General features: G+C 43.4%; 1 protein-coding gene across 2 annotated transcripts in view; it reads right to left on the bottom strand.

The window, feature by feature from the left end:
• Positions 1 to 13,288, bottom strand: part of RBM20 (RNA binding motif protein 20) — a 422,608-nt gene that overhangs the window by 188,879 nt on the left and 220,441 nt on the right. The window contains exon 1 of one of the 2 annotated variants that reach the window (XM_085603429.1): positions 6,187 to 6,481. The exons of the other annotated variant lie outside the window; for it this stretch is intronic. Within the exon in view, the coding sequence (XP_085459555.1) occupies positions 6,187 to 6,221 (35 nt within the window). The 5' untranslated portion in view covers positions 6,222 to 6,481. Of the gene's footprint in view, positions 1 to 6,186; positions 6,482 to 13,288 lie in introns of those variants that run through there. 2 annotated transcript variants of the gene reach the window in all.

The following is a 13,288-nucleotide window of genomic DNA, read 5'->3' on the forward strand; positions in this document are numbered from 1 at the left end:
AGATGTTGGTCAGTCCTCAATCAATATTACACATTATTAAATGGAATGTTAATAAACATACTGTTTGTTTACAGAGCGCTTAGAACCCAGGATTTCATTTTTTAAGCTCTGTAATTAACACCGGCTGTAATTGATAATTTCTTCTTGAAGGATTAAATCTAATCTTAGTTTTTCCCTCTTCTTTAAATTCCAATTGGTTATTGCACCTTCTACATGGCAGTTTTAGAAGTTCACAAATGAGCTAAACGATCAAACTGAACACATTAATTTGTTATTGTGTATGTGTCCTGAAGGCCACCATTTGTCCATTTAACATGTGTGCTGTTTGATAAGACACGGGCACCTGACACCACATCATGCCAATGAAGGGACCCTTGTGTGCAGCCCTTCCCACAGAACAGGTGCCCTCGAGAAGGGTATGTTTAGGCTACACTTTTATTCCCTGAACGCGTGTGGAGGGTTTTCTTACATAACTTCCTTCGTAGGGCCGCCGCGCCAGCTTAGCGTGAATCGTTCTAAAGCAGAGTCTTACAAAGTGGAAGCTCGTACTCTGTAGTTTCAGGGTAAAGTATGTGAAAAGCTGAACTGGTAGATTTCATTACACTTTCTGAAATGTACATGTTTGAAGTCATTCTACAAGTATTCACAAAAAAATGTATAACCGTTTATAATTATAATAATGATACCTGCGATTTAAATCTCAGAAGTTATTGCATGGACTTTGCACTAAACATGCTATAATTAAGTACCACATTTAAATCTTAATTACAGTATTTTACAATACAGGCACTGTGCATTTTTTTTATTTTAAATAATTTTGTATCTTTTTTTTAAGCACTTTGATGTACCTGAAATGAAACAAGCAGTGTTTCATCAAACTTCAAAATAAATTAACTAATTTAGTTAGCAGCTAGCGTGTTTAAAGAGCAAGCTACACTATCAAAGACAGTTATGCACAGGCATTGCAGACATGTTTCAGCACTAAAACAATGGCAGTGTGAAGCATAGCATTAGCGCTACAAGACATAGTTCTGCAAGAATTCCTATCTCAGGAAATAATGCTACAGGAAGTATTATTGCAACAACGTCACATCACAGGATGTCATAGGAGCATCATATGCTTACGACTTTTCAAGCCAAGAACATTTATGATCTGTCGTCACCAATTTTCCCAGATATTAAATATGTAAGATAGTTGCGCCTTCGAGCACATGCTGTAGAATTCTCTTTGCAACTTGCATGCTACACAGCCACAAATCCCAGCGGCCTTGGCTCTGGCTATCATCCTTCCTAATAGTCGACAAAATGATTACTACCGGTGTCAATGGTGGCACCAATGGTTCTTGATTACACTAAAAAGTAGCAAACACCATATAATGGGCATCTAGAGTCGGAGACCAAATTATGTGGCATTGTTGAGTAAATTATGCAGCAAGAAAAAACAAATGATGTGGAATTATGTATCATGTTCTGTAACAGTGTTATCTAGCTGTTGAGTCATTTGAAAAACATATTGCTATAAAACGGATTCCAAATGCTGTGCATGATACCAACATTTCTGAAGAAAGAACAGTATACATATTCACCCGATGCTGGTAAAAATGGTATTGCCCAACAAATGCTTTTATCTTGCATAGATGCTGAAGAAATACTGGTTTATGAATACTGCCCCTTCTAACTCCAAGAACAAAATAGTGTGGGGTATATTTACAAGAACTGGTGCACCACTGTTTTGCAACATTTTACCAATGTAATGTCATGCAGTGCAGGCAGCTATGTCCCAACGCTTTGAGGCACTGTCTGCAGGCCGAAGGGTAGGATGCTGGCGCATCTATGGTTAAACATGACACCAATGGAAGGCTCTGGGGCATTTTGATAATATGTTGGCGTAGGGCAGGCTGAAAGCCTTTTAGCTGTGCTGCCCTAAGTCAAAGGGAAAGGGCAGGACTGTGTTGTGTCTACAAGCATGGTAGACATGATCTGGACAGGTTTATACATGACAATATTTCTTAGTTTCACAGGTCTGGGATATATTTCATGCCTCATGACCATGGGATTTACATGTGGACACACAGACTAGAGACAAGGATTGCCATGCTTCAACAGGGTGTTTAGACACGCCATTTTACAAGGTGTTGCATTTGTGAGGGTCTTTGACACTATTGAATGCAGACGCTGTTGAATGCACACACAGGGCCTCATTTAGCAGCTGTTGCCTCTGGGCAACAATGGATATAATATGGCTGTGCTGACCTGCATCCAAAGTGAAGGGGTGGATTGTGCCTTTTTCCTAACATACAGCACATCCACGGTTTGTTCTCATATGCACCATCACATGGTGGTGACTAGTGGCATCACCTACTTCCCTTGCACAATGGTACAGGTCAGCTTAGTGTCCTCACAGGGCGTCATTCTTTAAGGGACACATTGCAGCACCAAAAACGCAATTTATGCAATTGGCTCCTATGTGTCCTGCGAAATGCAGGACACATAGTGATTGGACATGACAAAGACACATGTAATTATGTACCCTCATTTGACCTCCCTTTGGGAGGCACACTGTTTGTACATTGTCCCAGGGTCTCTGAACATAGGATGTGTGGAAATGTGTGAGATCTTCATTGGTGTTGCATGGGAAAGGCCAACGCAAGGCCCATGGTACACATCCTGAATGTAGGGTGAATTAATGCAGCACTTTGCTGTGGCTTGCTTAAATGCTTACCTGTGAGGTCATGCAATGTCATGGAGACAGATTTTGCGTGGTAACATTGATATGATTTGGGGAGCTGCTCCACCAGAGCATCAAGAAAAGTGATGCTCCATCAGCACAGTTCCCTTGTACATGTGGCCCACAGTGGTGTAGGTAGTCTGGACATGTGTGGCTTGTAGGATTGTGTCGCACATATGCCATGTAGAATGGCGCAAGTATTTAGGCCCACACCAACTATATATTCGCTTTCTCATTCAACCCGACTGATATGTCAACGTATTCCTACATAATTGATTGTCATGTGGTCTGTCATGTGCTTGAGAAGTACTTACCAACCAGTAAGTTATTCCCATAGATTCCATTCTGGAAGCGCTCATTGATGGTGGATTGCCGGAAGATGAACGAGTCATGAGCACTGCGAGGGTACTTTGTAAGGGCATTCATGAAGAAGCCCAGATGGTCCACGATTGCCTGCACTTGCATCAAATAGGTGTGTTTCCTTTTGCGGTGGATGTGTGATGTTGCCACTGGAGGCACAAGTTGCACATGGGTGCCGTCCATTGCCCCCAACACATGTGGAAATCCTGCAATGGCATAAACGCCTTGGTTGTCTTCCTGGTGTTACTGCGTTGTGTTGGGGAGATAAAGGTACTGGGGTGTGAGGCTTATGATGGCATCCAGGATAGAGGGGAGAAATTTGGAGAAGTATGGCTGGGATACTCCTACTACTTTGGCTGTGGTGGGTTGGAAAGTTCCAGACGTCAGCATGTGCAGAACAGCCAGTAGTTTGGACTGCAGAGGTATATTGGTGCAGTGTTGCGATGTCTGCAGCCTTAGTGCAGTCTGGTGCAGGAGGTGGACAATGGACTCCCTCATGAGCCGTAATGGTCAATGACCTCCTCCGCCCTGAGGTCAATGAGGGTAATCCTCTGGTGGTATGTCCACTCCCTTCTCCTGCGCTGCCTCTGTGGTGGTGGTTTCGGTGGCGGACGTCTCCTTGGTGCTCCGAGCTGCAAAAGTTGTAGATCCATTGCATAGGTGAACTTGCCAAACTTATTTTTACACCTGCGTTCCATAGGGGTAAAAAAAAACTGCTGCTAATGGGATTCAGAGCCTTTTTTCAAAAGTAGCGCTGCCCTAAAAATCTTTTCAAATACGGCTGCGTCAGTTGTAGGGGAACGTCTATCTTGCACGTCATTCACTAAAACTGCCACTAGTGGATCTGGCGCAAAAACAAAAGGCGCTAGCAGTGAAAAGTGACGCTAAATGACTCTAACGTCACTTTGTAAACATGGCGCAAAAAAAAGCTGCAGCAGCATCAAAAAAATGATGCTGCAGCGACGTTAGCTCCTTGTAAATATGCCCCAGCGAATCACAGGAAGTGTGCACCTGTAGCCTTGTTTTCTGTTGAGTATTGTTACTGAACTTAGCAGAAAACAAGGCTACGAGTTCACTCTGTTCATGATAAAAAGGTGTACCTTTTTTTTCTGCATATTCCAGTTATGTTTTAGAACTGGTCTTAAGTTTTGGGTTTTACTCTGCGCCCATTACATATGAATAATGTACCTGTCTTTCTAGGTGGAATTCTAAGATATTGAAGGAATCAGTCCTTAAAGTCAGAAAAAAGTATGTGATTTTACCATACCCTCGGTCAGGGCTCGAGTCGGGGTACCACGCGGGTGGACGGCGTCCCCCCACTTATTTTACCAGGTTTTTCCGGGTGGACGCCGTCCCCCCTGCCCAAAAGCTGGACAGCATTGTGTGAGCAGAGAGCCCGGGTGGGAGGGAAGTTTCCCGTAAATTACCAAAGATATGCTAATATTTGTAATTGGAGACTTTAAGAGACACCGGTGGTGTGTGCAGGCTGGAGTGATTGGGAGGCGGAGCGAGCAGGCGTTGGCGGTTAACGCTTGGAATGTGTGTCCTTCTGTATGTTGTGCACTTTTGAGCACTTCGTTGTGCAACTGGGGCACCCCCTCGGGGGAGTGGGGGGGAGGGGGGGTTGCAAAGGACATCGAGGAACAGACCAGGGGTAGCAGTGCTGTGAAATGCCCCGTCATCTAAAGGCATATGAATACTCATGAGATTCCTGTTGTGACGTCACTTCCGGTGACAGCGTCCCCCCCACTTCTTTTCATGAGATTCCTGTTGTGACGTCACTTCCGGTGACAGCGTCCCCCCACTTCTTTTTTTAGGACTTGTGCCCTGCTCTCGGTGGCCTCTCGAAGTAACTGGTGCTCAGAGAACAGTGTCACCAGTGGAACAGAAATATGCATGATGAGCAAAAGAAAACTTTTTTATGAGAAGGAAAAAATAGTTATTTGCAACCTGCTTGAATTACATTTAAACATGTAAGGATGTGTTTCATGATGCAGGCGCAATCCCTCTCAGCCCATTGCTGTTTGTTCATCAGTTTTACATTGTTCCCCTCACTGCAGCAATCAACTGAAAGGTAGCCAGTCAACTCCTGCAAGGTGTCAGGCAGAACACTGCCCTACTTGTGCTGTCTTGCATTTAGTGACTTTTTGTATCATTTTGAGCTTGAAACTGTTGTTTTTGTTGACACCTTCAACGCATGCAGCAGATGGTGAATTATGTGACAACTGCGGAGATTTCATAATCATGCACAAAACGCCACGTCCGAATAATTGTATAAGTCCAGTGGTCCTGCTATATTTATAATAACAATTTATTGTCGTTAATTTGAAACAACCCCGGAATAAACATATTATCCTCCCTCTGCGTGCACTGCTGTGTTTCCTTTTAGAACACAAACGGTGTCTATTGCAACACCATTTCCAGGTTGCTGCCAAAATGGTGTATCATTTGGGATGTTACGTCATGAGTGTTAATCGCGTGCAAATCCCTGTCGGCCTCTGTATCTGCTCCCAAGGTCGCACTGGGACAGGAAATACACCCGGGCAGCAAAATAAACGAGGCCTCCATCATTGATAGCTAAAAATGTGGCGCACCATTTCAAATCAGAGTACTTTTGAACTTATAGGCCAGTCCGACACCGTCTTCTCCGTGCGAGTGGCGCCTCTATGCGCGGGAATAAAATGGACTGCAGTGTCTGTATAATTCCGAAAAATACTTGGTAAAAAGAAAAGAGAAGCAAACAGCGTATTAACAGAAACACGCATGATAATGACGTATTACGTCAATGAGAACGACAATTACTACATAAAGAAGAGAGCGAGTGACGCACACTTCAGAAGTAGGGACAGATGGAACCAAACTGATACATGCTGGTGAATAGACTGCAAATAAATTCAGGAGTAATGTACAGACTACGCAAACGTAAGAAGGGCCGGGGTATAGGGGCCTGCGGCTGCCGAGGACCGACCGCTAGCGTGATTCAATTGAGAATGGTGAAAACGCTGAGATCACACTGCGTAAAGGAAGCGTCCTTCTTCTAAACACCACAAACCGCGTGGCCTGAATCGAGCACTTAAAGAATCAACACGTGAACTTACCTCCTTTTTAGTCGCTCGTGTTCCAAAAATCCCATCCAGTCTGCAGTCGTCGCACATTTTCAGAACTTAGATGTGGCCGTACATATTTTTCGAAACTCCCAGGCCACCGTATGCATTATGACGACCCTGTCCCAGGATCTGGGTCAGACACATAGAATAGATGTACGCAAATGTCGTACCGGGCTATCCGCACATGAGCTATTACCAGGCGGCCCCTCAGCACAGCACGCCGCCCCACAACTGGCGAGCTCGCCCTGGTCAGACACCGAAATGTCACGGGGGCCCCTGGGACCAGTTCTGAACGCACTGCACACGCCGAGAGAAAGTGGAAGACAATCTCAGTTGATGTTTACGCCATATGCTTCGCCCTGTCTGTGGCTGCCACCGTGGAGGGGCAGTGCAAGCTACGAGGAATGCGTCAAGGCATGTGGGTGTCAATCAGGGAGGCCTTACAGAGGCGCTCGAGGTCAGGGGCAAATAAGTAGGCACAGTGTCTTTTCCATGCAGCCAGCTATGCTTTCTTTTACGTCTTTCGGGAACATAGTAGTCTCAGGGCCTGCCAGCTACACCGACCTGGCTCCGATTGCTGAGTTGCTTTGAAAGGTTTCTATTCTTGTTTGATGCAGTGTTCATGATAGAAGAAGGTTGCGTTTAGGGTTTAGTAGAACAAAAACAGTTACTTACCTTCCATCCTCTGTCCGAGCTCTACGGCGCACACCCGCCTTACTGCGTACTATTGTAACTTTGCATATTGCCCACGCCTCATTTCATGGATCACAACCTCTCCTCCAATGAACCCAAATCGCTGCAACCGACAAGTGCCACATTTCCTGTAGCTCATCTATTCAGTCCAACAACCATATACATGTACTCCAGTAGCCTTGATAACTCTGATTAATTTAACCTATAGAATGAAACTGGTGTACATGCATGGAATGGGTTCCTCGAGAGCACAATGCTAATAGCACAGCCAACAAGAACTCTTGTATTAACCACCGACCTTGGCTTCCAGAGTAGAGTGCTACGTGCTGTAGGACGCTGCAACGTCCAGTCAGAGTAGCAAGTGCAATAAAAGTGCCATTACCATGCTACACAGTACAGTAACAAGATTAGCTCTTCCTCAGTGAATATTTCCACCGTCACATCTTCTTGTACCTTGAGTTGGGTAAAATTGTTTCACTGGTGCCTGGTGCCTGGTGCATGGTGGTGTGTAGAGGATCACATGGAATGTTTCTTTTTTTTTATAACATAGTGATATTTTTCCGATATCTATCTGCGGTACATTTGGAATATCACTAGATTTTCCAAGCTGCCTTAATTTAGCCAAACAGTTGGAATTTCCTTTATTCCCACAAACCTAACCCTCTTTATACGGATGTATGACGTAACAACGCGAGTCATTACAACGCGTGCAGTTACATCGCATTCGTTACAATGACTGCGATGTTACTACGCTATGCCATTACAACGCAAGTCTTTACATCGACTTGCGCTAGATGGCGTGCTAACATTAGAAAAGCGTAATTTACTATTCCAACTCCAGTCCACTTAACAGTAGGGAAGGTGTTGGGATAGTAAACTACACTATTTGTAATGTTAGCACGCCATCTAGTGCAAGTCGATGTAAAGACTTGCGTTGTAATGGCATCGCGTGGTTACATCGCGTTCGTTGTAACGACCGCGATGTAACAACATCGCGGTGTACTGAATGTGATGTAAACAATGTTTCCCCTTTATACAGCTGCTTGACTGTGGGCACCAGTGGGGACCTTGAAATGCTATATTTTACAAACGTGTCGAGTCCCTCCACACCACCAGAGGCATGGGCATGACTGTAGTGGACATCATGTGTTAGGTTCGTCAATGGGTAAGTATAGACGCATTGAAAAGAAACTATAGAACCACATATATGCTTAGCTCTAATGGACAGTATGGCTTGCTCTGCTCCGGGAAAGTGGTTGTAACTGCTAGTAGACTAATGACAAAAATTTGCATTCCCATTCGAAATTTGCAAATCCGAAATCTAAATCATTTATATTTTCTGGAGAAAATACCTGGCAAAAATGCATTGCCTTTCGTTTGTCTCCAAGTGTCTTTATAACCAAACTTACCGTCCCTCTCACCATCCCCTCGAGTTACATGGTTCCTTTGTAGCTTCTAACATGCCCTGATGGTCACCCTCAGCCAGTTCTGCTTTTTAACCTCTTTGAATTCTGGGATTTGTAGTTTTTACTTCACATAAATGTGAGTCTCCAAGTGACAGATGGGCGAGCAACAGTTGCTAAAAGATCCAGGCCTGGCTGAATGTGACCCTCCTGGGATATGCCTCATAAGCAGCTATGGTCCTTTCCATCCAACATCTGCCCTCGCTCGTTTGTGAAGAGCTGTCATAGTCCGCCAGGAGCCAGTGTAAAGTTCCTAATGCCGCCATGTTGTTCCATACACTTGTCTTTCCAGAAGACCTGAGGCTTCAGCGTAGAAGGCCTGACAGATGAACAAAGAGGCCTTATTTCCAGATTTTCAGAATCAACTCAACTGACTATGTCAGGTCTGGCACAGAGGTCTGGGCGGTGGGCATCCTGGATATCCTGAAAGAAGGCCCCCGCGCGGCATGCACGGCTCTGCTTCCATGCACACCAGGGATCAGCGCTCTGTGGCGTGGACACCTGGAGATCTGGGCTGCGCTCTCTGAAGAGACTTACGGTTTACAGATGGCCGGTGCTACTCGGTGATGGTCACGAGAGAAGCCAGGGATGTAGGACAGGAAGAGCGCATCAAGTTAAAAGACTCACCATTTTACAAAGACTGGCAGTACCGATGGCTTCCTTTACAGTCACACGGTATTAAGGTTTGTTATTCGATGAAGTCAGTTTGGGGTTTGAAATGTATTCTGACATCTTTCCCTGGATGACCTCTTTGAAATCACGAATTTTCGTGTGGTTTTATTAAGTTCTGTTTTTGAATAGTATTTGCTAAAAAAATATCTGCCTTTTGTAGTCGTTTAAATAAAAGTTGTAACTTTTTCAACTCATAGGTGCCCATGTATTAATTTTAGCAGTTGGAAAAAAGGTAACCAGTCGTGCCAGAATTCAAACACGTGATGTTCAGATCTCAGCAACAAGAATGTGACTCATTAAGACACTCTTGCTTACATACATGTTGTTAGTATGTTATGTTTTTTTTTTACAAGGCCATGCTACTTTATGTTCTGTTTTTCGGTCCTGCTATGCTACATGATGTTATTAAGTAGTGTTATGTTGTTGCTATATCAACATGTGTCAGAGTATGTTACTTTGTAATATAACTGTATGCGTGCTATGTTATTATGTTACAATGTTTTGTCATTATGTTCGGAGCGGTGGGCGCTATATGACATGTCACATGCAAATAATGTTGTTTTCTTCTACAGTGTTTCATCCTCAGATTGCATGCTGTCTCAAATACGCATCCTCACACTATGTTCCCAAACCCTGCTCCCATGACTTAAAGCTATTGATTGTCCTCTCTTCTGTGTTCCGCAAGAACGACACTCTCCTTACCTTCCATCCTCTGCAGGCCTTACGCCCTCTGAATGCAGCTACCATCAGTTGCATGTCTGTCTGCCTTATTCTCTATTATTACATATTTTCCAATTACACCTAGATCACAGCCTTTCCTTCTTTGGAGCCATATCCTCGCCATCTAACAATAACTAATCACCTCCAGCTTATCTGTTCCTCCCACCAACCAACCATTTGCATGAACAGGCACAGTAAGCTCTATACAAATCCAATTACAGCGCACTACGACACAGTGCTACAATACTGGGTCCTATTATTATCTTATATTTTGGTATGTGTGCTGTTTTTTGTTTGATGTTATGTTATAGCTTGTTATTGTTATGGGGACCGGTAGGCTCCTACGTTTTGGTTTCTTGAGTGTGGGAACTGTCCCTCATTAGTGCTGACTGGAGGAAAAGGTAAATCAAGTTGGAATCTGATTTGTCTATTATTGCACAGGTTTCAGTAGCCACCCTTCCTGTTTTAAGCGCTCATAAGCTTCCTATCTAATACCTTAGCCTCTTCAGTGCCCATGACGAGATAGTCTCGTCATGGAGCACGGTCGCGCTGTGCCCATGACGAGACTATCTCGTCATGAACCCCACCCACTAATAAAACGCCCGGCACAGGAGGGAGAAAGGGCGTGGCACAGAAGGGGTTAAAAGAGGTACATTAACATTGCCGATGCTATGTAGAAGGCTAGACTACTGCAATTCCCTTTATCTGGGTCTCTCAAAATATCTTCATCAATGACTGCAAGTGGTTCAGAACTCATTTCCTAGTTCATTCCACCCGACTTCTAACTATAACGATCTAAGCTTTATAAATCTTCTCAAGTCATATTTTGCCCAAAAGACTTGGAGTTAGACTAATTCAGTGTGGGTCTTCTGTACTTTGCAGCACTAAAAAGCATATTTAGGGAACATTTGTGTATAATAAAAAACATGCTACACTAACTTATCATTACCCAACTTCACATAACCTTATGTTATGATACCAAATGCTGTGTTACTATGTGGTACTATAGTGTTACTATTATATAGTGTGTAAAATGATTGTTATGCTAAACTATGATGTTATGTTATTATAATGTGTGGTTAATGTGATACTACTATGCGTGTATAATACGATATGATGTGCAGTTAATATGCTAATGTTACTCTGTTGGATTCTTGTGTAGTATTTGTTGAGTTGCGTCAAATTTACAAATTATGAACATGAAACCTAGACACCTTCATGACCCTGGTTCACAGGACATCAACACATTTCATTTTACCACTGAAAGTGCAGGATGCAGGATGACCTGTATGGAGCCTACATAATGTCGTTTGATCCAAAGTTAAAAAAAATTATAGTGCGCACATTTGTGGCTAATCGTACATTGAAATAACAGCGCTTCCAAACGTTTTTCACTTTTGCAAATGAAAGAAGGTAAGGAAATGGAGTGTTGGTGGGTATGGCCATCACAGACTTGGACGTGATCAGTCCTCTTTCAAGCTGCCACCCTTCTCTGTTCCCAAACCTAACATCATTAAACTAGTTATGAAATAACAATCCAAATTACAGACGGTGCTATAAAGACCAGGGAATGTTCAATTGGAGTAAATTCTGAGGCAAAATGGCCGATTTACAGGTACCTCGAGCAACAGGACCTGTGGTGAGTGTGTGAACATGTTGTGTTCTCATGTTTGTGATACAGCAGCAGCGCAATGGAAAGAGAAGGAAATGGCAGACGGGAAAATCCTTAGGACTAGTTTATGTGAAGTTCATGCCAAGCAACACACACTGTCTTTTACCAAATATTATGACCAACCTTCGCTTCCAGGATCTGGTTTACAACGTGCTACATAGCTCGTAAAATGGATAATGTTGCATTACAGAAGGCAAATCGAGAGCCATGACCAGTGTAGGACAGAGTAGGTGCACTGACAGAGAGGAACCGAAAAAAGTATTTCTATTAATACCTGGATATCACCACAACTGACGCGCATACGTGTGTGTTGATAGAAATTATCATGGAGGAATGCCTTCTCCGCTTTGATACTGAAAAATTGGAGCAGTTTCCGCTCCGCGAGAAGATCAGAATAAGACCATGGGGCCTGTTTTCTTTCAGAAGTGTTGAAAAGTGTATGCTGAAGCCCATCAGATTGCCTTGATAACTAATTTACAGCTGTCCAACTGGCGGGCCCCCTAGCTCCCTCGAGACCTAGCAGGTCTTGTTCCTTCCTTATTTAGTAACAGCTCTTGTCAGCCCATAAACCTTTCACAACATGCTTTGCATTTTGAAGCTGCTGGGATTTGATTACCTTAGGTGGAAGTTCAAAATCAAAGGGTGTTTTATCCCTAATGACCTGTGGATCTTCTGTTAAGCCCTGTGTTTTCTGGTTCCTCTAATGATTTATCGATGTTGAAATATCACACGCGACATGGCATTTTATTTCAGTGCCCCTTTTTGGATATCTAAAGAACACTCAACTTCCAACCATCCCCAGGTATCTTCACTTTAAAGTACGCATTAGAACATGGAGCGGACTCGACGAGTTCTTTAATGAATATTTATATTTCACATAAACACATTTCGTTGTGTAAGGGTGCATCAGCAGAATTTCCAATAAAATGTTAAAGGGATCTGAACCGCACATGAAGAAAAACTACCCTTACCCGCCCAACATCTCTGTGCGTTGTTGTTTCAAAGCCGGAAGACCCAGAGAGGAGAAAAATAACTTTAAGATTGTTCCAAGAGGGTGGCCCGCGGCTTGTTGGAGTTTTAGCACTACCCACCAAGTTCAATGTCACCCCTGCCAGTAAATGCTTCCTGGAGTTGGTTGAGGAGTTAGGTGTTGGACAGTTGACAGCAGTAATTAAAGTACTTTATCTCCTCACCTGAAAACTGACATTTACAGACCGGGCCTCAAAATTTCAGGTGGGCGGGTAGGATTATTTATCTTAAAGCACCAGAGGAAAGTTCTAAAACACTGCACTGTTCTTACCAGTCTTCTCTGCTATGACTTGCTAGACTTAAAATGTATCTGTGTTTTAGTGAACAACTGGGAAAGTTGTAACTCACTGTACTACACTTTATGTTTCACTCTAGTAAGCCTATCATACTTTGAACGTAATTAAACATCCATGTCTTCTCTGACCTGCCCAGACAGTCTGTTATGATTATGGTACTGCTATGCCTAGGCTGCTAAGGGCCACTAAAAATGAAACAGAATTATTCTTTTTGCATTAATTAGCCACATAGAAAATTTGTGAAATTTCTGGACTTCTGTTACAATTGTGTAAAAACATTTAACTTACTGAACTTCTTAACTATGCTGTACAGATCTGTACCACTGTTCCAGGTTTCCGATACCAATAGATGGTGGAGCTTGCATGACCGCTTGCACAGCGGCTTCAGTGACAGAGTCTGTTATGCTTAAGCATCGTGTCCTACACACCTTTGTGCTTCTAACTCATGCTTAGGTGCACCGACAAAAACAAGATAGGACCACAACTCCATTCCTCACACAGAGTTCCTACAATACCCATATAGTTAATATAAAACACACACTGCGCAC

The sequence above is a fragment of the Triturus cristatus genome, chromosome 1_2 (assembly GCF_964204655.1).
Source record: "Triturus cristatus chromosome 1_2, aTriCri1.1, whole genome shotgun sequence".
NCBI lineage: Eukaryota > Metazoa > Chordata > Amphibia > Caudata > Salamandridae > Triturus > Triturus cristatus.